The 25,412-nt window shown below is 38.4% G+C and overlaps 1 protein-coding gene across 17 annotated transcripts in view; it reads left to right on the top strand.

The window, feature by feature from the left end:
* SOX5 (SRY-box transcription factor 5) overlaps nt 1-25,412 on the top strand; it is a 722,135-nt gene that overhangs the window by 479,987 nt on the left and 216,736 nt on the right. For all 17 annotated transcript variants that reach the window (XM_075114236.1, XM_075114227.1, XM_075114264.1 and 14 more), the window contains one exon: nt 15,621-15,831. In XM_075114236.1, the coding sequence (XP_074970337.1) occupies nt 15,621-15,831 (211 nt within the window). The remainder of the gene's footprint in view (nt 1-15,620; nt 15,832-25,412) is intronic.

Genomic DNA, 25,412 nt, shown 5'->3' with positions numbered 1-25,412 from the left:
AAACCACGATAGGTCCTGTAATAAATCAAATAAAATTTATGTGGTGCTAGGAAGAGGATGGTCAGTTCACTAAATAGGAGTATTGTGAACAGGTGTTGTCCTTGTGCTGAAATTAAAAGCACAAAATAGTAGATATGACGAAACGTGTCAGAACTTTTTTCTGAGTTTTTGCATGTGTTTCTGAGGAAAGTGTTTGAAGATGCCTATAAATACAGGATATTAGCATATATTATTTCCAAGGAGGAAGAGGGAAATAAAAAAGAACAAAAAAGCTCTGAGATTTTGTCAAAACCAATGTGAATTAAGGGATAGTCCTTTAAAATGGATGGATGTGTTAGAAAACTGACTAGAGGACTTGCCCCAGAAATTGTGGAAGGACTCTTCTGTTATGGGGAAAGGCTGAGAGAGCTGGGTTTGTTCAGCCTGGAGAAGAGAAGACTGAGGGGGGATCTCATCTGTACTTATAAATATCTGAAGGGCAGGTGTCAAGAGGATGGGGCCAGACTCTTTTCAGTGGTGCCCAATGACAGGACAAGGGCCATGGGCACAAGTTGGAACACAGGAAGTTCCACCTCAATATGAGGAAAAACTTCTTTCCTGTGAGGGTGACAGAGCAGTGGCACAGGCTGCCCAGGGAGGGTGTGGAGTCTCCTTCCCTGGAGACTTTCAAAACCTGCCTGGACACGTTCCTGTGCCCCCTGCTCTGGGTGTCCCTGCTCAAGCAGGGGGGTTGGACGAGATGATCTCCAGAGGTCCCTTCCAACCCCTACCATTCTGTGATTCTGTGAAATAACTCTTCATCACTGGCAAAGGATCAGTTTGTTCTGTTACAGTTTCGTTTTTTCACTTCCAGATTTATCAGTTCTCTGTTGGGTACTCTTTTGAACTGTTCGGATAAATAATTGTACTTGTGAAGGTTAATGGAGTGTCAGTCCCTTATTTACTCTCAAGTCAGATGTAGTGCATGCTAGTCAGAAGTGTAGCTCATGCTTCATGACCAGCTGACCTTAACACTTTAAAGTGTGGTTATAGTCAGATAAATGACTGTAAAAATGACAGTAAAGGGCCCCATGTTTTCCATCTTGCTGTGGCTTTAGAGGTCAAATTTAGTTGCACAAAAATATGATATTTTTATTAATTGCTTATAATGCTAACTTAACCTGGGGTTTGAAAATAAAGCTGTGTCCTTTTTGCCTCACATCATCCCTAGTAATAAACATTTTGCCAATGGTACTTAACTGAATACATTGTTGATGATATGTCTGTAAAGCAGAGTCCAGTTCCTTCTTTTGTAGCTGTATTGACTCTTTAGTGCTAATGACTGTTAAAAAAAATTAGTCAATGAAGCAAGGAGATAGGTGTGACTCAGAAAATACATAGGGAGTAAATATGTTGAATAAAGATGATATTTTAAAGCCACTGTTCTGCTTATCCCCATACATTGCTGGAGGTTCACCTGTTGCAAAAGCAGAACACAAATGCTTCCATATAAACTTCTGCTAATCTCTCCCAATCTAACATTAATGCAACCCTTGCAGTCACAAGAACAGCTAGCGATTTCCAAAGATGTTTGTTGCTATTTTCCAGTTTATTTCCATTAGTATCTTTACAGGATATTGTAAGAGAATATTTCTTTTCATCAGTGCTTAAGCAAAAGAGTAAAACCTAAGACAAACCGCTAGTTCTTTTGAGAAATTTTCACAGCTAATTCTGGTCATATTTTATTAAGTGTACACTGTGCATAAGCTGAACTCTCTGGTACGAAGACTCATTCTGTTACTTCTGAGGAAGAAAGTTCTACTTTTTTTTTTTTTAAGTGAATAATAGCTGTGATAAAAATTAATAAACTTGCACACAAAGGCTTAAAATAAAATGTATTCTGGGAGTGAGATCTCCAAAACAGTTTAGTCTGAACAAGTGATTCCATTTTCACTGAAAATAACCTGTGGTCGTAAATGCAATTTGCTGATGGAGATCTTCTGGAACTCTTGCTAATCATTCAATATTCTGGCCAGCTTCTTTGGAGAGTAAATATGTGCTGAAATCAGGAGATTCAGGCTTATAATTAATATCTTAATGGGAAAATGTTTACAAAAGGATGTTGTTTAGACAGGCCTCGGAAATTCTCCATTTAGTCACTGAAAATATAACTGTGCGTCCCTGTTCTGTTCTATGGGCCTTCCTAATCCCAAATTTTTCTCTTTTGGAGATAATATTTTTGCTGATTTGGGTACCTGTGTGATTTATATATAATTTAATCTTTTCACATTACCAAGTCCTTGTGTGATAACAGTATCTTGATTTGTATAGGCTTGAGGTGAATTTGAACCTACAATGTAAAGACTTCCTTATTTTATGAATCTGATTCCTAAATAATCAAGGAACACTGGTGTCATGATAAAGTTGTGTAAAACCAGGTTGAAAGATGGGGCAGCTGGCAGAGCGTGTATGTGCTCCTTTCAAATTTTTTAATTTTTCTTGAACATAAGGTGTGGATGGAAGGAATAAAGTACCTTACATTTCTATGAATGACGCAAACATGCTTCCCAATTAATACATGATACTGATGAAAGAAACAAAATGATCATATTATAACTATTGATAATATTAATAGCCGTGAATGTGACTTTGATGTACTACATTAGCTACTCAGGGAAGCAGTCAGTAGTCAGATATACCAGACGCTGCAGCATAGTCTCGTTGTAGTATCTTCTTTTGGCCCTCTGTTTTTAGACGTTTCTTTGAACCTTAAGTTATGAGACACTATGTAATGTTTGAATAACAGAAATGTAACGCCAAAATGTGTTGAGAAGAGCTTTATGTAAATGTGGAAGTGCAACTTCTAGTACTGTCAAAGATGCTGTAAGGAAGATCGGATGCCTTTCAGATGGACTGGTCTTGCATGTCAGAAACTAGCTTTTGCCTGTCTGTGCCTTGTACAGTACAAATAAGCTCTCAGCGTAGTTCCTATTTATAATATCATTTGCATGTGTTTTTCACTTTTACTTCACAGAATTGAATTTATTCAGGCAATTTATTTTTCAAATATGTAGTCTCCACACATCTGTATATCTGAAGATTAAAAAACTTAAATCAAGAAATTTTATGTAACTCTTGAGTATGTTTAAATATGTATACTGTAAGTGTAGACACTCATAGATCAGAATAGAAGGGAGGAAGAAAAATAAGAAAACCCTCCAAAAATGTACTGTAATTGTTTTTTAATGTGTATGAATATATATTCTTATAACCAAATACCCTGCCTTTGTGTTCACCCCCTGTCTGTGCTCAAGGTCTCTAGGTGCTCAATAGGAGCTTTTTAATTATTTTTCCCTGTTTGACGTTGCTAAGTATAATGAATGGATTGCAGAGAACTTTTTGTTAGAAACCTTCTGTACGTCAGCTCAGTGCTGGTAGGCACAGTGATACCTGGCTGGACCGCATCCTGAGACTCACTCTTGATAAATTTAAGGTCAGAAAAAAACAGATTTTGTAAAACCACACTCTATTAGTCAACCAGTACTTCCTTGTCACAAAGTAGGCTTACATTCTTTCCAGCCAAAGTGGAGAAAATTGTGTTTTCCTTGTTTGGGTTGGGCAATTCTGTGGGTTTTTTCAGCATCACTTCATGATGACTGAAAACTACAGGGAATACTCAGAAATCAGTGATTCAAGGAGGAACTTGGAGAAGAAAGTCTAATTCCAGCAAAAGTTATTCATTCTCTGCTGATGGTGGGTAGTTGCCTATGACTGTAGAAGTATAGATGTTCTCTGGGGTTTTTTGTTTGTTTGTGAACATGACATACAGCAGTTGCCAAAATTAATTGTTAAGAAAAATATAATGGACTGTAACATAGTGGACTTAATCAGCTACTGAAATATGATTTCTTAAAAAATGGCATAAGAGAATGAGAATGAACTGCCTTAAAGCTCATGTGTATTACTCAGAATAATTTAGGTGAGTGATGAGAAAGGGGAGGGAAATTAGCATTTCTGTACAGTTTGCTTACTGTGTAATTCTTAATCAGGAGTGTCACAGCATCCCTTGATATCATCTTATCACAAAGGTCTCTTAGTAGTAGGCAATATATGCTACTGGCTGTGGTTTAAAGGAACAGAAGAAAGAATAACTGATCTGCAGAGTGAGGACAACTCTGAATCTGTCATAAATTAGAATTTATTGGGGTTTTTTGCATCACTCTACCACAGTCTAAACGGGCTCCTGTGTGCAGGGTCTATGTGCGTTCTAAATCTTGCTTAAGCTCTGCTTGAATGAGCTTTAGAATGGGACTTAAATGATAAAATGGCATCATGCTGCTCCCCTGAGCAGAACATAATGTTGCCATTTGAGGTGTACTAAGACCCAGAAGAGTGAACAGAGAGTTGGTTCTCGGGAACCCTTGGATGCTGAATGTGCTCTGCCATTACCTTTCTTTGGAACCTGGCAAGTCAGTTCATGTAATTTCCTAATTTTCCCTATATACAATATCACAAAGGGACTTTGTGGGGATTAATTAACAAATTTTCGAGTAGTTATAATGCATATTTCATTTCTGTATCAGTGTTATGTGGATTGACTTTTGTCCTATTAATTTTTAGTAATTATTCTGATATGTTTGTCATTCTCTGATCAAACACCATCCTCTGTTTGCAGTGCATAAGATCCAAATAAGATTGATTCCTACTCTGTAAACGTCTTCTGTGGAACTGACTTTGTGCGAATGTGTTTATTCTGTGCTGATAAACAGAGAATATATATAATTGTTTTTTATTATTATTATTTCCTGTGCTGTCTTTCCTCTGAAGTTGAGAAAACTACTTTGGTTTGTACTGGAATTCCAAATTCTATTTCACTAAAATTGTGGAACAGTCGTTGGTAGAAGGAAAATCAAGTTATGAAAGACATAAAGAGAAGAACGGGTGAAATAAATTTTGGAGGGGAAATACGTCTTTTAATAACTGTTAAAGAGGATGAAAACAGTTACTGCATGGAAAAATCCTATATTGTTTGTGTAGCCATTACTTAAGAGGGTAAGTAGTGGGCAGGAAATAGTTGGTGAAGTCTATAAAAAGCAGGTAAAAAAGTAGAGACCGTAGATAAAAGCAGATCCATGAGACCCAGAGGCTAGATGATATGCATTTCGACAATAAATGAATGAGTGGAACATATTTCTGAACCAATAGGATTCATTTTGAAAAACTAATTTTCTAAATGTGGTATCCTATGCTACAGTTTACTCCAGCGGAGACAATGGGGCTATTTCTGAAGTAGCTATTGCATTTTAATAAAGTAATGTTTTCTGGCCCTTCTAGAAAATGAGAACTTCCAGGAGACTGCTTTCAGAAAAAGAAATAAAGTGATACTAATCTCTATGGAGGCAAAGATGATTTTGACAGTTACCATCCTGTAAGTCTAGTTGTAATCTTTTGAAAAGCAGGAGAACAAATACCTGGTAAAAGTAAACAAATAGATGTGAAAAGAGAAGGCTCATGAACAATATACAAAATATTTAAAGCAGAACACGAGTATTTTAACAGTTTAGCCACACACCTACCCTTCTTCATGTAAGATGTCTGTAAGATTCCTGATAATAAACATGTGGGCTAAGATCTTCAAAAGGATGAAGAACAAATAATTCCAAAAGAGTTGATTATTGGAAGCTGCATGGAATTCCGTCCATAAGTGTGCATGCATTGCGAGGTGGTTCCTTCACACAGTGTTTCATGCATCTCATTTGAATGTTCCAGGTGAAGTAACTATAAAAAAATAAGAAAAACAGTAACGCATTAAGTTCTTGAGAGAAGGGTAGAATGATGTTGTACAGTATGATTTTATTTAACTAGTAGAAACGGGCAGATACACTGAATGTCAGAAAAAGATGTGTACCTTCTTTGAAAAGCCACAACAATGGCAGAGATTGTCAGAGGAATTCCTTCAGCAGAAATGAGGAAAAAATTCCTAGGGCAATATACTCTGCGCAGGTGTCCTTCATTATAGTACCTTTTTCGCTTACCGCAGCCCGTCAGAGCCTCCTGGTTACGTAGCAATGTCTCTCTCTTGCGTTATTCTGAGGTGGCTGGAAAAAAACGTGATCTGAAAGGAATATGGTTACGGTAGTCCTTTGCCTGCTGTAAGCTGTCTAGTTCTTGGTGCCAGGTTGGTAGGACAGTGAGTGCCTGTAGCAACATTTTAGAAATATGGAGAAATAAATACATTGTTACAGAAGTTTGAACAAGTGAATTAAAATAGACTCATTAAAGTTGCCAGTGGTGCGCCAGGGAGAATAGAACCATAGTATCAAAGGAATCAAGGGGAGACTGCATGGCAGGAAATAATCAAATGTAAAATTACAAACTGATACAGCTGGATAAAGTAATCCAAAGCACAGATAATCAATGGGAGTGAGGCACTTGGAAAACAGCGATGCTGAAAAAGATTTAGGTGTGTTAAAACAAATTATGTATGAGCTTGTCATGCAGCAAGGCAGCAAAAAAGGCGGTAACAAGGAGGTAATTGTCCTTCTCCTCATAACTCTGCTAAGATTACATGTGAAATAATGTGTTCAATTCTGGCCACGTCAGAGAAGTCAGCAAATTGGAGGGATTTCAGATGCAAGCAACAAATGATTAAAGCGTTGTAGGAGCTGATTTGTGAGGGGAGACTGAAAGAGGGAAGGCTAAATATGGACCAGTAATAACAAAGTAAATATATGCTAACTGTCCAAGATGATGTGGATGGTATAAGCTCTAACATGGAATAGTTCGGTGTGCTGGAAGAAGCAGCTGTGTAAGAAGAGTTTTGGGCTGAAAGGAAGCAAATATGAGGCGATGTTTCAGAGCAATGAGGTGTGGGGTTGTTTTTTTTTTTTTTTAACTGTGTAGGATATTCGTAGGGAGAACAGGAAACCTTGCTGTCTGTCTGAGACTTTTTACTAGCCCAAATGAAACAACAGGAGACCGCACCAGAGGGCTGAGCATGCCGTTTTGTTACACACCTGCTTTAGGTACTTGGCAGAATCACACTGCCTTAGTATGAACATGAGCACAGGCCTTTATGAGTGCAGGGTATTTTCTTTTCTTTTGCTCCCTAGTTTGGAGGGTTGTTCTCTCCAGGCAAGATATCCACCAAGTTGTCCTCAATGCAGAGGACGCAGTTTTGACCAAATCGTACGTGGCTTGTCTTTACTTTCCTCCCAGCCACCCAAAGAAGGAGGTGAAGTATGTCTGTCTGGTACGATTTTTTCTTTTGTAGGCTACCAGAGAACGGATTAGGTGATCTTATACCCCTTTCCCATTCGAAAACTGTGGTGAATCGTAATATGAAAGCTGGGTAGCTGGGAACAGCCCTGGAGCCATGGCTAGTCTTTGGTATTCCTTTTATTATATCACTAAATTCTGTTCAGATGGTCTTCTGTTCTGTCAAGGAGTTAGCACAGACAGTGGGTTTGTGTCATATTAAGAAAGCTGGTGATGAAACTGTTTTTGACACTTAACATAAGTTTTATAACACAATACCAGAGTTGTTTTGTGTGGTTGGTAAGCTTGTATTTTTACAAAGATAATCGTTTTATACTGCATGATTTCCAAACTATTAGAAAGATTTAATGTATGCTGAAGACTCTACCAAGCTGTTTTGATAAGTAGTCTTATTTTTTGTTTAGCAGGGTCTTAAGGGTGATCTTTAGTCCCCCAGGGAAGAGATCATAAAAGTCTTAAAAGTGCTTTTGCAGAGTTTATTTATTATTTTTAAGCATGAAGATTACTAGCATGAAGATAACAAGGCTGTTATAGTACAACATGTTCTTTGTTTTTGCAGGTTATAGCTAACATATTAGGAGTTCTTAAAATGCCGGTTTTGTTTGTTAAGTATTTTGAGAGCAAATAGATGTAATCCTATATTACATTCTTAAAATGAGTTTTGCTGGAGAAAGAAGCAGTAGGAGAGACCTGGTCTGAAGACGGGTGTCAGGAATTATGTCACTAAACACATTTACCCAATAAAAAGTAGTCATTACTATTTTACTATATTTAATGCCTATATTTTGTAGAATGATTTGCAATTTACTTGTACGTATGTGGGAACACTTCATTGCAAGAAATGGGACAAAGAGGTGGGCTAAAAATAAAACCAAAATCTGTAGCACAAAAGAAAATAATTTTAAAAAACCCATCAGACATGCAATATAAAAAGGTTCTAAAATTTGAATCACAGCATTTTCTCATGTATTTTTTACTGAAAACAGATCCACAGTTTGCGTATAATTCTTTGATTTGTAATAAATCAAGTAGAAATGGTGGGATAAGTAGTAAGACATACTAAACTTGTGCTGTATGTTTGGGGATGGGCTGGAATGCAGAACAACCAGAGGAGAAGCAGTGTTTGTCTTAAAGCATCGGTTATCAGATTGTGCTCTGTACTGTAGATAGTCTGATAATGGTCTGTTGAAGAAGTGCAGAGAGTCTGGGTTCAACTTTATTTTCAGGGACCTCTAACGAAATCAGTGGGAATTAAATGAGTATATATTATTGTGCATTTTCAAAAATCCCAGTAGGCACCTCCTTATATGTTTAGATACTTCAAATCTTCTAAAAATCTGCTCCTATGTTCTGTAAGTCACAGAGGATAAAGTTAGAAATCAATGCAAAATGGATTATAAGTTATTCCTTTTGTGTGAATGCAACTGAACAGTTTCTTAAAACTCCTCTCCAAACCTTGGAAACACTTGAAATTTTCTCTTGCTCTTGCAGGTATGGCAGCAGTCTGAGTATCATGGTATTTAGAAAAAATCAAAGTATGTTTCAGTGTTACTGTCATGTATTGTGGGGTGGCGCTTGATATATGGGAGAGTTCCCAGTTTCTGGTTTCAGAAGGCTGACTGGGCTGTGGACCACAGAGTAATGTAAAAGCTGAGTATTTATTGCATCAATAAAACCACAACTGCTATGAGGCTTTTGCCCAATAATCTCTAGGCTTTTTATATCAATTAGATAAAATGCCTTAAGCTGCAGGAAATATTTATTATTGTCTCAGTTTTACATATGAAGGAAAATGGTAGAAGAAAGTGTCTGATGTAGCAGAGTTCATAGAGCAGATGGTCTTCTTTTTGAGCTTCAGATCGTTTTCAACCAGGTTCATAAGATGTCCAACACTGGAAATACCCATTAGTCTTCCCACTGAAACCTCTGCCAGTATATCATCTGCTTCATCAAAAAGAGATCATTAATTAGATACAACATTTGACGTCAAATAAATACAACCTGAAGGACAAGAGATAGTAATAATGATTGCAACCCCTCCTTTTTTAAAAAAAAAATTACAGTACCAAGAAAATTATTAATGTTTTAGAGGGAGAGCTGGATATGGTCAGGATTCTTTGAGTCTGATAATTAATAATACTTCCAAAATATGGGTTATGGAGTCCCAAATACATCACCTCTGCAAAGCCAAAGCAAAATTTGACTTGAATCTCTTTTGCTTGACTGTAGCATGATCAGAGTAAAAAGAAAAACCCATGATCTCTATTGACTGTCTTTAGCTCACTTAATTCAGGCAAAATTCTTACTTCTCTGCCATGACCTCTTCAGCTGACTCTTCAGATCCATTCATCAACTTCTTCTCTCTCCATTACATTTCAGTTCCTTGTCATCATTAAAACCACAGTCCTAGGGGGAAAAAAAAAATCTGTTTTAGAATAGCTGTTTTTTTGCATGGATCTAATTGCAGAACTGTAGCCTGTGTATGTACATCTTTCTAAGTTTGTCTATGTGACACCCTTCGACATCTCTTTTATCCCTCCTTGGATTATGTGTTCTTGTCAGTTCTTACTTCGTAATGGTGTATTTATCCTCTTCCACTTTTTCCCCCCTCTATGCTGTTCTACATAGTCTCCCTTTTTCTCACTGTATCCTCCACTGTTTCTTTTAAATCTCCTTTGGGTCATTCCTTTCCACCACTGATGAACAACAACACTCCATGAAGGGTACCTATAGACAAAGACCTATTTAAATGTGAGATAGAAGCAAAGAAATTCTAATGTGTAAAAAAAACGGTGTCCACTGGGAAGCCTTGTGGAATACGTATTTCATCCTCCTGAAGGTGCCAGGCTGACAGCCACCATAAACCATACAGCTTTATGGTAATATCTGCCCTACAACCCCTATGACATAGAATGTAGAAGGAATTTTCCAAATCACTTGAGTGATTTGAAGATACAGTTCCCATTGAAAGCTGGTGGTGCTTATGCTCCTGAAGTAGTTACATTAATTAGGCAAAGATTGTAAATGAAAGGTTAAGAAAAATAAAAAAATCATTCTTGCTTTGTGAATATTGTGTGTATGTTTTGTTTCTTTTAAACCTTAAAAAATATTGGAAATATCAAGTTTGTTTTTTTCTCATAATTGCCGGTGGACCGCCTTGGAGAATTGGGAGTGCTTCTATAGCTTTCAGATTTTCCCTTGAACTGTCTATGCTATTGAATCTTAAACATAGATATTAATTTCCTAGAAGTTTATTAGGTAAAATAAGTAGCAAACAGTACTAAACTGCTTAAGAATCGTTTGTCTTCAGAAGTGTGAAGTATCCTGTTTTCTGATTATCTCTTATGTCATACTGTTACCAGCTTCCTGGTCACTATGGAGACTATAAAATAGATAAGCGTACATGTCTAATGTAGAAAGCAGCTTTCATATCTTCTTTATATGTTCTGAAGGAGCAAAATATGGGCAAAATTCCAGCCTTGAAAAGAGAACCTGTTAGGTTGCTTTTAGGATCACAGGCGTCTTACAATCAGACAGTATCAGTGCTTGTTTTAAAGATACCGGTATTTTATTCCAGGTGTTCTTGGCTGCAAAGCCAGAGCCTTGATTCTCACAATAATTTTCTTTTGCTGCAGATGCAGCCCCCTTGTGTACCATATGGTGGTAATTAACAGTTTCAGAGTTAGTTTGGAGTTTTCTTCTGCTTCAGTTATTGGTTGGTTTGGGACAAAATTTTAGTGTCACAGAAATAGAGTTTAATTGCAGATAGCAATAATGTGCATCTCTAGATGAGGAAGGAGAAGACGAGATGTCTTTAGAGCATGAAGAGATATTTTGGAAATCTCACCAAGTACAACCTGTTTCTGTCCATTAAGTGTTTCACTGTCCCTCTGTAGAACTGGAATAGGCCTCACTGGGACCCTGGAGATGGAGAGAGACAGTTTGAAAGATACAGTTGGAATGAATAGTTTCATTTAACAGCAAAGTGTTTGCACTTTTTATGAGAGCAAGGGTAACATTGTGTAATCTTTAAAAAAGATATTGCTCGGTGAGGATAAGTCCATTGTCCAGTGACATGACTTTTCCTGTCAATCACAAAGGTGACAAGGGGGCTAGATTAAGTAAAGCTTGCCCAAGATTAACAAAGGAAGATTATTGACCTCATCCTGAAAGGGCAGAAGCCTGTTTTATCATTAAACCTTGGAAGAGGTGCTTCCTGCATAGGTGGAAAGCTGTTTGGCAATATAGAGGCAACTTTCTTGCAAATGAACAAGTCTACCTGTGGATTCTAGCTTGGAGCAGAAGCAGAAGACGTGAAACGTGGGCCAGTCTTTTTGGGGTTTGGTGTTTTTTTTTGTTTGGTTTTTTTTTTTGTTGTTGTTGTTGTTGCTGCCGTGGTGGGGGAAAGAAGGGCCTAGAGTGTTTGATTCAGCAGGATCAGTGTAGGTCCTTGTCTGCCTTTCTGAAGTGGAAAAAGCAAGAAGCAGCAGCATCAGGTGTTGGTGAGTACAATCCCAGCTCAGAGTTCGATGAAATGTTGTGCCAGCACACATTAGCAGAGCAATTCGCAATGCAAATGAACAATAGAGCCCCATCCATGAAGCAGCTGCTAGCTGCATAAAACTGTTACCAGGATTAACAGTGCCAGAGGCTGGAATGTAATCAAACTTGAACAGGTGAAATGGTTACGCAGCTGAGAGAGACTGTTCTCCGGTAAAAGAGTGCCTGTTTTTCCACTGTTTTGGTGACTGAGAGCTAGGTCTTGTGTGTGGCGTGATGGACTTCGTTTGAAAGTGTCGGTAGCAGATATTTAGGTGTCATTGCTTTTCTCTCAGTTAACTGAAAAAAGTAATGTGAATTTGTCCTTTCAGAAAAGGAACCTGCTAAATCTCACTTGTTGGGAGGCAACTTCCTTCTCAGCGGATTAATTTTAAACTGTTGCTGACTTATCTTTCTTGCTGTTAAGGATTTCTCTGGGTGTTTTCAGGGGGATAGTTAAACTTTCATACATAATATCAGAGGAGTTTCTTTGCTAAAGCTTTTTTAGCTTTATACAGCCGTTGACATGAATAGGTTTTATGTGGACATATCCTTTCTTCTTACGTGGTTAAAGTAAAAATCCAGAACCAGTGAAAGTTCTTTTTTCGCTTTCCCCAGTAATGACATAAGAAAGAGCAAAACAGAACAGAGGGACACAAAGCAAAAGCCAAGATAACAGTGGAGCATTTCAGGTGGTTGTTCTGAATGACAGAATAAAAAGATCATGGACAAGTGAGGAAGGCAGATTCTCGAGCTGGTGTGCTAGAGGATACATGTAGAACTCTAATCAACAGCAGTAGCTGATGTGTGCGCTCATCTGCTGGTACGGAAAGGAGAGGATTCCTCTTAGATTGCAAATCACGCAATGAATGTGTGATTGCTACAGATCTCTTTGAATGAATAATTCACTGGTGTACCGTAATTTAGCCCACTGAGATGTGATTGCAGCTGTTCCCCTACTGTATATATGTTTTGATTAAGTGGAGTGTATCTTAAACCCCGTAAGTGTATAAATAGCCCATGTATGTGATACGCAAACACTGCATACATGCACCCATAACAAGAGCAGTCTAAGGAAACGTTTTGTTTTGGGGATGATTACTTAGATGTCTATTTTAATATATAATTTTTCTTTTTAAAAAAATCTGTGTAGGACGCTTCCCTTTCCTTTTTTGTCCAGCTATGAAGTCTTCCTAACTGTGGGACCATATAAATGCTTTCAGCCAACATTATAGTATCAGGGTGTCTCTGTGTTTTTAATGAGTTCATCATTCCAAGACCATTCCAATATAAGAAATTACTTCTTTTGAGCGTATTTTACAGGTAGGAAACTGAAATGCAGAAACAAAAGTGACTTTTTCCATGGTTCCACAGAACATGTGAAGAACAAGGAGTTGATTATCCAGAGTCCTTTCATGATGCTTTACCCACAAACTACTCTCTTGTCCTCGCCCCCTCACAAATCCTTTCTGCAGAAAAAGAGGCAGGGAAATTTCAGTAGTTTCGAGAAACTTGTGGGTTCCATTTGAATGCCAAGCAATTTGTGATTTTGAAAATCACCTTGTATTACCTTTCATATCATTCAATCTTGTGTTCTTATGCGTCTTCTCTTAAAACAAACTTGTAGTATGCGCTCAGAATATTTTTGCACATATGAAAAAACTTGCCCAAATGTACATGGAAGCAGCAATGATGATTCCTGAGGTTTAGGCAGCTGTTGCAAGCACTTTGTGTCTGTGACCAATGTGTGACATACACAGAAACACAAGTGAGTGTCTTTGGGGCCCACGTTGGAATAAAACCAAGAAACTACTTCCTGGTAAAATTAGGAATGATACTGTTCCGATACACAACTGATGGTGTAGGTGGATTTAAGAACTGTAACTAAGGATGGTATCTGTCTTCAAAGTCTGAAAAAGACAGCAGCTTTCAAGATATTTCCTCTTTTGGTCTTGTCTGTAGGAAAAAAATTACCACTTGGTGATAACAGGTTTGAATGTTAGATAAAATCTGAACTGATGTTGAAGTTAACTATTTTGCTCGTCTACATCAGTGTTAAAAAACAGTTTATTCAGGTTTTTATTCAGCTTCAACTTATTTTTGAAGTCCAGTGTTAGCAACTAGTAATTTTCCAAGTGCAGAACAAAAACAGAGGGATTTGCAAGAAAAAGGAGTGTTTCTGTTGACTAGAGTCTGAAAATTTTTTAGGGCTTGGTCAAAAGCTCATTGACGTCAGTAGAAGGTCTCTCATTAACATCACTGGGTTTGGCTTTTGGGGCATATGATGGCCCAGATTGTAATCTCAGTTAAATCCGATTCTGTTAGGGAATTTATTCACTAGTATAATGCATTCAAGCTGCTCAAAACTGTTTGCACTAAAAGTTTTCTTAACCAAAGGTAATCTTTTTGCCAAAACATAGTCGTCTGTGAAAACAAATACATTCTTTACTTCATATCTTCCATATTGCTTTATTCAAATTCTATTGAGATAATTTTTAGCAATTTATGTTCTATTTATGGAAAGGCACATTTTTTTTTCCTGAAATATTGGGGTTTATTAAACCAGCGACACAAAAAATTGCTCAGGAAAAAAAAATAAATTTATATCATAAATCACTAGAAACAGTATATGTGTCACTTTCATACCTTATAAAATGAAAACAATTAAAAATCATTAAGACTTTTTCAACAAAGTCTGTAACTCAGATCACGAGATGGTCCAGTGACTTTTTTTAGAGGTAATATTCATTAAACATCTGGAATACAAAAGTGTAAGGAAATACGATAATGAAAAAGAAAAAAAAAAACTCTGGAAAATCTGATCAAAATAAAAACTGTTAATGTTTGCAGCATTATGTTATGTACTCTGCGGCAAGCTTTGTTCAGAGTCATTGAACTAAGTTTTGCAAGGTATAGGTGGCATGTGTTAGCAGAGGGAAAAAGGGCTTTCAGAGATGTGTACAGAAGGGTAGGGTATAAAAGAGACATAAAAGGGGAAAGGAATATATGCAGAGAACATTGCTTTATGTTGGAGGAGGCGTGGAGGAGAAGGCTCTCACATTAATGAAGGCAAGTTTGAAGATGCTGGAACCAGTTTTGGTTTCCATTAAAATTAATGAGTAGATCTCTATGGACTCTCACGTGAGGAGGGTTGTGTGTACGTTCCAGGAAGTCACAGAGTTTTGCCATTGTGCTGCCAGTGACAGTCATTAGGACCACCTTGTGAAAAATATTGTCTCTACAAGAAATGAAGGTACAAGGTGGAAGAGGAGAACAGAAAGAGAATTACAAAACAGCAAGCAATTGCTTCATCCCTTATAGATGGGAGAACTACTTGAACTGTGAGTTAAAATAAGTCATATGGAGAAGGGCATTTAATATTTGGCTACTATTTCATTTCTTGCAACAACTAGCCATCAAGGCATTAAGTACTTTATAAAGTCAGGAAATTAATGGTCCTTGTAAAAATTGAGGAATTTTTTGAAAGAAAGCTGTAAAAGAACAAACAATTAAAGGTAATCAATACCATTGTTATTAGGAAACCTATGAGTACCACACTTCTCAATTAGGGAAAAACTGTATTTTATGTTTCTCTCTTGCAAGCTGATCTTTGTTCACTTCAGCCTGTAATCTTGGTTTATGCTTTATGGATAGGCTTTGTTCTGGGTATTTTTGAAGCATTGCATGCCTTTTTAAAGGTTTCAACAGAAGAACAAACAGCAATGAACTCCAAGAACAAAGGATTGTTCTTTCTTTCCATCTTTATTTTTCTTCTTCTTTAAGAAAAGAAAGAGATGTTTCATCTCGGTTTTCTCCCCTTTCAGGAAGTTGATGGCAATAAAGTGATGTCTTCATTTGCCCCGCACAACTCATCTACCTCACCCTTGAAGGCAGAAGAAGGTGGGCGTCAGAGTGGAGAATCATTGTCCAGCACGGCCCTGGGAACCCCTGAAAGGCGCAAAGGGAGCCTAGCGGATGTTGTAGACACCCTTAAGCAAAGAAAAATGGAAGAGCTCATCAAAAATGAGCCAGAAGGTAAGGTCTGGGAAATGGGCCAAAATTTTCTGTTTTCTTTTCTCCAGATTCTTTGGATACGTATACCTTTTAATCTTCCCATTTTCTGCTCCATTTGCTTTTTCTTGCTAGCAAAATTGAAGTAAAGAACTCCTAGTTCTTGTCTACATTAGAGATAAATTTCATCAGAATCCCATTATAGCTAACATTTTTAGCATTTTCCCAAATGAGAGCCTGTGTCTGACATAACGGTCTTTTTTTCACAGTTGCAATAGACACAGCAACCTCCTCAACGTGGGTACAATTAACACTGTAATTTTAACCGCCTGGGGGTCATTTGCACACTCCCCTCCCCCATTTCTAGAGCAAAAAGCAATGTTATCAGCAATGTCATTTTTTTTTTGGTGAAATTATCTAGTAGGCATGTCATTATTTGAAAGATAAAAAGTTATATTTGGAATTCATGAAAGCTTTTGTCTGGAGCATGTCCTGTCATGTCATCCGCTATTTCTCCATAGTGCAGGTACTATACAAACACACACAGTACAGGCTTTCTCTGCGTTATGTCTGGCCAGCCTTGGCATATAGGTATCGCCTCTGGAGAACCAGTTTCTTTTTGAGACTGTGTGTCCAGTCGGTGATCATGCCACTTGCGCTCTGTGGGCTGAGACTAAGAGTGAACATCTCACCTCTGAGAAGCCACAGAATAGCTTTCCTTTAAGCAAGATTTTCAGTCCCTGCCTACCAGGGGCAGAGTCAAACCCCTGACTGGAAGGTGAAGTTCTCACTATGTTCTCCGTAGGTATCCAGCATGCATATTTGCAGCTAGAGTTCCACGGGACTGTGAGCCAGCTGTGTTGTGTGAGCATATTAACCCTTGTTCCCTAATGCACAGTAATAAGACTTCATTTTCATTTATACCCGCCTATCCTGTTGTAGAAACCTATTTCAAATGTTTAAAAGCATGGTTCTCAGAGGCCACCGCAGTGTTGAAGCATGAATTGACAGCACCTACAAGAAAATTTTAGGACAACCTGCATACCGGAATTAAAATACAGATGCAAACACAGCCACACTGCAACATACATGAGCATGACAGGATTGTAAATTAGTCTTCTCTTCTTGACTGGAGCACACAGTAACGGTCTGATGGGAAACACATTCTGCGTTGAAGGATTTTCTGGAATATTACATATAATCATAGCATTTCATTTTGCATTTATGTTGACTTAATGGTCAGTGTTATGACCTACCTTGTGCCTTTGAATGGGAAAAGATCTTTCCTGTGTATGGTATGGGGTGGGGGAGACCAGACTTTCATAAAAGAGAAAGGAAAGAACGGGGGTTCTGGGCAATGTATAAATACTGTGTTGATTATGAGGTTGTACAAGCTGCACAGACTCCATTAAGGAAAGGCCACAGATAGACGTGAGAACAGTTACAGAGCCTGTGCATTATCTCAGCTCTCCTAAAATGAAAATATACAGTATAAAAAAAAAGATCTACAGCTTTCTGAAGAGATTGGGAGAGAGAGGAGGGGGAGCAGCTGAATGTTGGGCTTTGCAAATGCATGCAACAGAAAATCTTTTCTTCCCTTTAGCCATTGTTCTATTGTCTTTCAAAGGCCATTAAAATGAACAGCAGGTTGTGATGAAAATTTCATTAAGCCCTAGTTAAATCATTATGAGGGTGCCATATTCATGTCTCTGCTTACTCCCCATCCAGGAATAAATGAATAGGAAAGGGTTGGGGGTTTTTTTTTCCCCTTTCTCCTTAAAAGCGAACTAACAAAAGTTCAGAAGTTAGAAGGGAATGGGAAATGGGACATGAAACAAAAGGAGGCCAGAGAGGTGAGCTGGCTAGGAAGAAAATTAGACTTGCATAAGAGCATTGAAAGGTGGTGAGGGACAAATACATCATTTTGACAAGTCTCCCTCCCCCTTCCCTTCAGATTGTTTTTAGAGTGGCTAATTAAAAAATATATATTTCTGGGTGCACATGGCAAGACTGTTCTTAGAGATCCTCCAGAAATATGAATCTCTTTCCCTAAAAGAAGTATGTACTACTGCAAGCTCATGTCTTCTGTGTTTGAACTCCAGCAGAAAATCTACTCATTGTCATGTCTTCTTCACGTAGTGCTAAAGTGTAGCTGTCAAGTCAGCACTGGTTGCTAATCAGGTAATAAACATATTAATCATAGAATCATAGAATACCAGGTTGGAAGGGACCTCAGGGATCACCTGGTCCAACCTTTCTTGGCAAAAGCATAGTCTAGACAAGATGGCCCAGCACCCTGTCTAGCTGAATCCTAAAAGTGTCCTATGTTGGGGAATCCACCACTTCCCTGGGAAGATTATTCCAATGGCTGATAGTTCTCACTGTGAAAAATTTTCCTGTTGTGTCCGGTAGGAATCTCCCCAGGAGTAACTTGTACCCATTACCCCTCATCTTTTCCATATGACTCCTTGTAAAATGGGAGTCTCCATCTTCTTTGTAGCCACCCTTTAGATACTGGAACATGGTGATAAGGTCTCCCCTAAGCCTTCTTTTCTCAAGGCTGAACAAACCCAGCTCTCCCAGCCTATCCTCATATGGGAGGCTTCCCAGTCCTTTGATCGTCTTGGTGGCCCTTCTCTGGACCCCTTCCAGCCTGTCCACATCCTTTTTGTACAGCGGGGACCAGAACTGTACACAGTACTCCAGGTGTGGCTTGACAAGCGCTGAGTGGAGCGGGATGATGACTTCTTTCTCTCTGCTGGCGATGCCCTTCTTGGTGCAACCCAGCATCCTGTTGGCCCCCTTGGACGCAGCAGCAGCCCACTGTTCACTCATGTTGAGCTTCCTGTCCACCAGGACCCCCAGGTCCCTTTCCCCAGAGCTGCTCTCCAGCCGGGTAGATCCCAGTCTGTGCTGCACTCCCGGATTATGTTTTCCCAGGTGCATGACCTTACACTTGTCCTTGTTGAACTTCATAAGGTTCTTGTTAGCCCACTCTTCCAGCTTACCCAGGTCAAATGAATTCCCCCATGAATAAGGTACAAGTAAGAATCTTTGGTAGTACGTGTAGGTAACAGTTCAGCAATGCATGATTACTCTGTATTTCAGTAAAAATTTTTAGCCTTTCTAGTTTGTGGAGCTTTGTAGGAGAAGACCAAGAATCTTGGTTAAGCTTTGCTGCATTATGTCAACAACAATAATACTTTATTTCTCTTTTGGAAGAAAGGGAAACATTTGCACCAGTAGCTGAGGTTTCATTAAATCAATTTCCTGTGAATCTTTCGAAGACCAGATATGAACCAGATTCCCATTTCTCTGTGTACTCAAAAGTTTATATATTATTTAACTTGTACAATGGGCTGTGTTTGCTCTGGTTTTATTGTCTGAAATTGTCTTCTGAATTATTGTGGGAAATGTGCTTTTGAAGCATTCTTTCAAATGGCCTGTTTCTTCAAAACTGGAAAAAAGAGAAGGGCTGGGTAGAAAACTTTAGGTCTCGATCCAAACCTTGTGTCAGTCAGGGAAAGGACTTTTCTTAAAAGCATTTTAAGGGCAAGTGAGATATTCCAAAATATTAATAACAGGTCTGACTGTTTTTAAGAAACTTTATTGATATGAGATAAATGGTTTTCTTAAATTACGTTTGCTAGAAAGTTTATAAATTTAGTTAGTAAATTTTGTCAGTAAAGGGCAAGGGTTTTTACAGTGTTAGGAAGCACACTGCTCAAAGTGCACAAATGCACACATGTGTATATGCATATATGGAAGCACATACATGTACCCACACATGCGCTGACAAGGGAAGCATCACTGTTCATATAAATAGTTTTCGTCTTGATTTGTTGTATGTATGCCCTTGGTTAATGTCCCCTGTAGGAAGCCATGCTACCTGCTCATTCCTAAGAACTTTCCAAAAGCTTGTCACTTTCTTTTCCTCCTTGCATATGTGTATGGTTTTGGTTTTCACAGGGTATCATACTTAGCTCTAAAGCTCCATGCTCTTCTCCCCCCCCTCCCCCCCCCCCAACTTGCCATTTTACTCTTTCTGTATGAAAGTATGTGATTGACAATGAGTCATACTTGACACAGAGATACAGAGTGTTTCAATGAGTCTAAAACTTGTGGAATTTTACTCATTGCTAATACAGTGCTCCTTTTTCTTCTCTCAAATTCTGCAGAAAATCCTTACATGCAGCTTTAGTATGAGGCCCCCAAAGGCATAAACCTATTACTGAAGTCACACAATGTTATTCTACATGAAACATTGTGTCCTTTCTAACTTGAACTTCAGAAGAGGAGTCGGTCCCCTTTTATTCCTGGTATACAATAATGAAGATAATGGAGTGGGTTTGGAGAAGCCTTATATACAGTGACAGACCTCAAGCCCTTGCCCTGAGGGTCATCTGCCGACCATGGGATTCCTTGTGCAGCTAAAATCATTAAGCGAATGAGATACAGGCATGTTTTTCTTCTGTTTTCTTAAGGCATCAGAGGATGGCAGAGACTCTCTGTCTGTCTGTTCTCTTCATTTGTAGAAATGAAACGGAAATCTCTTTGAAGTCACTGAGCTTGACACAAGTTCATGAAAGCAAAGACCAAAGCAGCCACTTAGCTTTTTCTTGCACTATTAATGGGATTGGATTGCTGTATTTTAATTTATGGCCTGTGCTTGTGGAAAATTAAATCTCTGAAATCTGTGTAGCCTTTCCTCTAAATGTATGGCTTGGCTTCTGAAAAAAAAATAGGCAAACAAGTAAATTGTCTCCTATTTTTAGAATAAGTCTGGGTAGTCACCAGCTCTTTACATCTCCTAACTTTTAATTGAGGATCAATCTTCCTTTTCCATTTTGGCAGTATATGTTCGTAATAGGTTATGCATCTGTCTGTTTATCTTTAAAACTTACATACTGTGTCTTCTGAGGCCAGATCTATGCTATTGTACAGAATTTGTAGGAATTCTGGATAAAAGGGATCATATGGGCATCTTCCTGATGACAGAGACTGTGCACATGACCATGTGCATGTGTGGGTACACTCACTCATCTGCATGGCTCTTTCTTCTATAATAAGGGCCTCTGAAACTCAATTTGGTTTGGCCGTTTAAAAGAATACTTTGAATCTTATATAAATACATGTACCCAGGTACAGCTATATATTTAATGTGCATGTGTTAGAGATATATATTTAAATGTAAATATACATAAACACTCACATGGAAGAATTATGTATCTGTAGTGTTTAATATTGTTCCTACTCCAAAATTTCGATCTACTAGTCCTTCAGTCGTCTAAGGAGGAACAATTAATCTCAAGTGTTTAGTAAGCAGGTAATATATATGTTTGCAGGGCTTTAACAGTCCGTGTGAGTACTACAGCCTCATGTATTATAGTATGCTGCGATACTATAAGTAATTACTTTGTCGGAAAGAAAGGGATGAGAAAGGCCTCTCGGGCACGATTTTTGTCTTCTGAACATCCCCCAAAAGCTATTTGTGTTTGATGTTTAAGTTTACATTATAAATCACAACACCTGTTCTTGTGGTAATTTAAATGGCTGTTGTTTAAGCAGTTCTGTTGTCTATAAAAGTGAACCATATTGAATTCAGGCTCTCTAGTTGAAATCAGATCCCAGAATATCTCCTAATATTATCAAACTTTTAATCAAAATATCTTGTAAAGAAATCAAGAGGTCTCCCTCTTCTTAAGCTATAAATTCCAAAGCAGACCACTAATGGGCACAAGAAGGGAGGCCTTTGAAATGCAGACTCTTGTTTCTAAATCGCATCTGATGAGATGGGAAGAAATAAAGTGAACAGATTCAGGAAGAGCCTAAGGATACTCTAATTGGTTGAGGTTTGAATTTCTTTTATTTGGTTCTTCACTGTCCCTTTGACAAAGTACGTGTTGAAGAGGCTTTGTAATGCTGTTCTATTGAAGGACAAACAAGGATATTTTGCAGCTGAGTACTTTTAACTTTTGTTCCTACATTCCTGCTGCTGTGGAAGGATGCTTCAAGTGTGTTGTGGTTCCATGTTCATCTATGCAGTCTGTCACCAGAAAATGTGTCTTTTCTTGTAGAGCAAGCCAGCATCAAACTTCCATGCTTCTTTCAAAGACGCTGCCATATGGAATTGTGCATTAATATACTGCTGATAAAAATAAAAAATAATTTAAAAAGAATTTGAAAGATGAAGTTTATGAAATAGGCCTATATGAAGAGAAGGCACCGTTAAATGCTGCGGTGGCTTAAACCTTTATTAACGAGTGCTTTAACTCTAAACAGAGCTAGCCTAGTTTGAAGCCCTGCCAGCTCTTACTTGCTCAAAGTGAAGTTTGTTCATCACCTTGAGTTTTTAAGTGTTTTCCTTCATAATAGTTTAGCCCGATAGTCACGGTTTGTTTCAATGGATGTTTTCAAAATTTGCTTAGATTCCCTTCCAAGTCTCTCTTGCTTACATCCTCAAAGGTTTGTAGCTTTTGGATTTTTCTTTTCTCGTTTGATAAAGGCATCTGAGGTGCTGATACAGCATCTTAAATATAGAAGAAAGCATTATGGTCAAGTGAGATTCAGGAAACTTGCGCTTTTGGAGAGAAGAGGCAGTCCCTCTCTCCCTCCCTGTTTTAGAATGAAAGTCTTCTCTGATGGATCTCCATAATTAAAATTTCCTTCCAGGGTACGTTCACTCCATAATATCGGACAAGTAGCAGCCAAAGCAAAATTCGTGATCTCTCACTTCCCACAGCATGTAAGTGGTTCACCACGACCAGGATAATTATTTGGGCTCCTGTTGGCCCCAAATTCCCCAGACTCTTCAAGAGCTGTGATTAATTTCAGTAGGGTTTTTTTTGAAAACTTGCTGCCACTCCCAGATCATTTTGATGTGCCTGTTGTCCCCGAAGTATTCCCAGCTAGATGAGTTAGCAGTTTGCCTTCATTTTTTGCTTGCCTTTTTCTTTTTTTTTTTTTCTTTCCCTTCCTTCCAAATTTCCCCCTCCCCTAGAAAAGCCATTAGCTTTCAGTCCTTGGATCACTGCTGGAGAAACCTCTGACCCAGACTGGTAATATACAAATATACATGAGGGAGTGTGCCAGCTCTTTCTGTATGCTTGTATGCCACAGCTTTTCGGGATGTCATTTATTCAAGAGTGAAGAGCGAGCCACCTGTTTCTCAGGCCTCTTGTCCCTCATGTTAGAGGTTCAAGCCCTTGCTGAATAGTAACATCTTAATCTGAGCAACATACACAACATTTAGCTGAAACCTATTTGTTGAGCTAGCAGGGTTTGTGGGATTTTTATTCCCTCTCTCTTACCCCCGAGGCGCTTGTCACGACCGTGCATATTAAAATTAATCAGACCTCCCAGGCTTGTGTGACTGTGTGGTTTAACATGAAGAAGTGGATATCAAGCATTTGCCCTAATTAAATAGGCCTGCTTGGTTTTGTTCTAGTGGATACTTGGTCTTTTTTTTAATAAGAGCTGCTTATGGAGGAGGCACGGCCAGCTCTAGAGTTACTGGAGAGCTCACTTCAAAGTTTTCCCCACCACCTGCGCCCAGGATGCTGAGACCTGAAGGGCTCCCCGCGTTCTCTCTTAACAGCACAATTTGCAGGAAGTAAGTGGAGGGGGAAGGGGAAAATATGGCCAAATGAGCGAGAGAGAGATCAGGGAAGGAGGGGTGAGGAGCTGGGATGAGCATGTGGATTGGCTTTTTGAAGTTGATTAAGGTGACCTATCATCCTGTCTGATTAGCTTTAGATCTCAGTCTGTGCCATGAGCTATTCACAAGGCTGTCTTGTGTCCTCTGTTTACCAGAAGCAAGGGAAAGCCTCTAGTATGGCAAGCAGCAACATTTGCAGCAACTCCCACTTGCTTGTTTAGCTAACGAAGTAGCCTTGTAAAAACACTCTTAAGTTTGAAGCTGCTGCTTACTTTTATTAGTTAGGTGTCTGTTTAACATTGGTATTTTTTAAGGTGGTTTGAACGTTGCCAGTTCTGCACAAATGTATGCATCTCCTGCATTGTAAATAGGCTGTGCTGGGAAGATAGAACTCCTTTCATCTTCTTTTCTTTTCATACGGTTTCATTGTATTGTGGTTTCTGCATTGCCTCAGGAGAAAATATGCTATATGTATGTGATTTCTATACTGTAATGTATGAAGTCAAAAAGCGCTCAAAACAGAGTAAAGGAGAGTTGGGGGGGAAACCCGAAAACCTGTTAAATAGTAATTAAGGGCTGATACCATTTAGCAATTCAACAAGTTAATTTTAGCCAAAAAGAGTAGAAAATTTGGAACGGTCAACATTTCTAGACAAAATGTTTGATTGGAAATTATATTTTTTGTTTTTGGATGTTTAAGTTGATTAATCTGAAAGAGAAATGAAAACATTTCAATTAGGGTTAAATAAAACATTTTGGGTCAGGTGGAAACAGCTTTTCCCCTGACTTGGTTTGGCAGCTGAAATGAAAAAATTCAAACCAGTCAAATGAAAATGAGTTTCAAAACCTGGAAAGGTTTTGGGGGTGTTTTTGTATCTAATGACCTGAGGACAAATGAGCAGTTGTTATAAAGATACTTAAATCTAGCTGAATGTTATGCATGGTGATTTTGAGGGTAAATTGTAATATTTTAGTCAAAAAAGCTTTCAAAATTTAATTTCCTCCAAATGTGCAAATTTCTACATGTTCTGAAGTCTCAGGAAAGTTGTGCAGCACCTAGGGCATTTTATTTTGAAACAGATTTTGGAAGTTTATCATACTTCATATGTTAGACATACTTGGCATGTCTTTGCAGCAGAAACCTATGAGTCTATTCTGGAGGGCCTAAAAATCTGCAGTCGTTACACCCCCAGAATTTTATTTTGCTTTCTATTAAAATTCTTGCAATCCAGTAGGCAGGCAAAAAAGCAAAGCTTTATCTGTTTCCATAACAGTTCAAATTGTTGAAGTAAAACCCAGCAGGTAGGATGATACTCCATTGATTTAAAAATTTATTACAGGTCCGTGTGCTAACTCATTGCCATCTTTCTCTCTCGAAGTATTATTATTATTATTCCTATTTTATTTTTCATTTCAAACCTTGGCACAACCCAAATGTAAAGAACCATATTGACACTGCCAAGCATCTGTCTGGTGCTTGACAGCATCATAGAAACCCTTCCACTGTTTCATCAGGGTTGCTATTGGTTATTTAACAACACAATGCAAACGGTGCAGTGTGGGTGTATATGAAATGGAAAGAAAGGTTGAGGTGGGGGGAAGGAGCCCTGTACAAGTAAATACGTCTTTCATCATATCTTTTGTTTGGTCTGTTTGCTGTGTGCTATTCAGTAGTCAATAGAAGTTGTTTGACAGTTCTGCAAAAGGGTAAGAAACCTTTTCTTAAACTTTTGTTCTCCTGCATTTGTCTCGGTCCAGAAAGTTTTCTGCCTTTGTTTTTCTAGCCTCCCTTTGTTGTCACCTGTCTGTTGTTGAAGGGTTTTTGTCGTTGCTATTTGGCTGATGTGACGTAAGCTGATACTTATGAAATGCTCCTTATTGAGCAGTGATCTTGTACAGGTGAAGTGGACATTTCGAGAGTTTATGAAAGGTTTACCGTGGTGGTCTT

This window comes from Phalacrocorax aristotelis, chromosome 1 (assembly GCF_949628215.1).
Source record: "Phalacrocorax aristotelis chromosome 1, bGulAri2.1, whole genome shotgun sequence".
Taxonomy (NCBI): Eukaryota; Metazoa; Chordata; class Aves; order Suliformes; family Phalacrocoracidae; genus Phalacrocorax; species Phalacrocorax aristotelis.
Note: the sequence above shows the minus strand (reverse complement) of the source record. Positions and strands in the feature narration are given on the sequence as shown.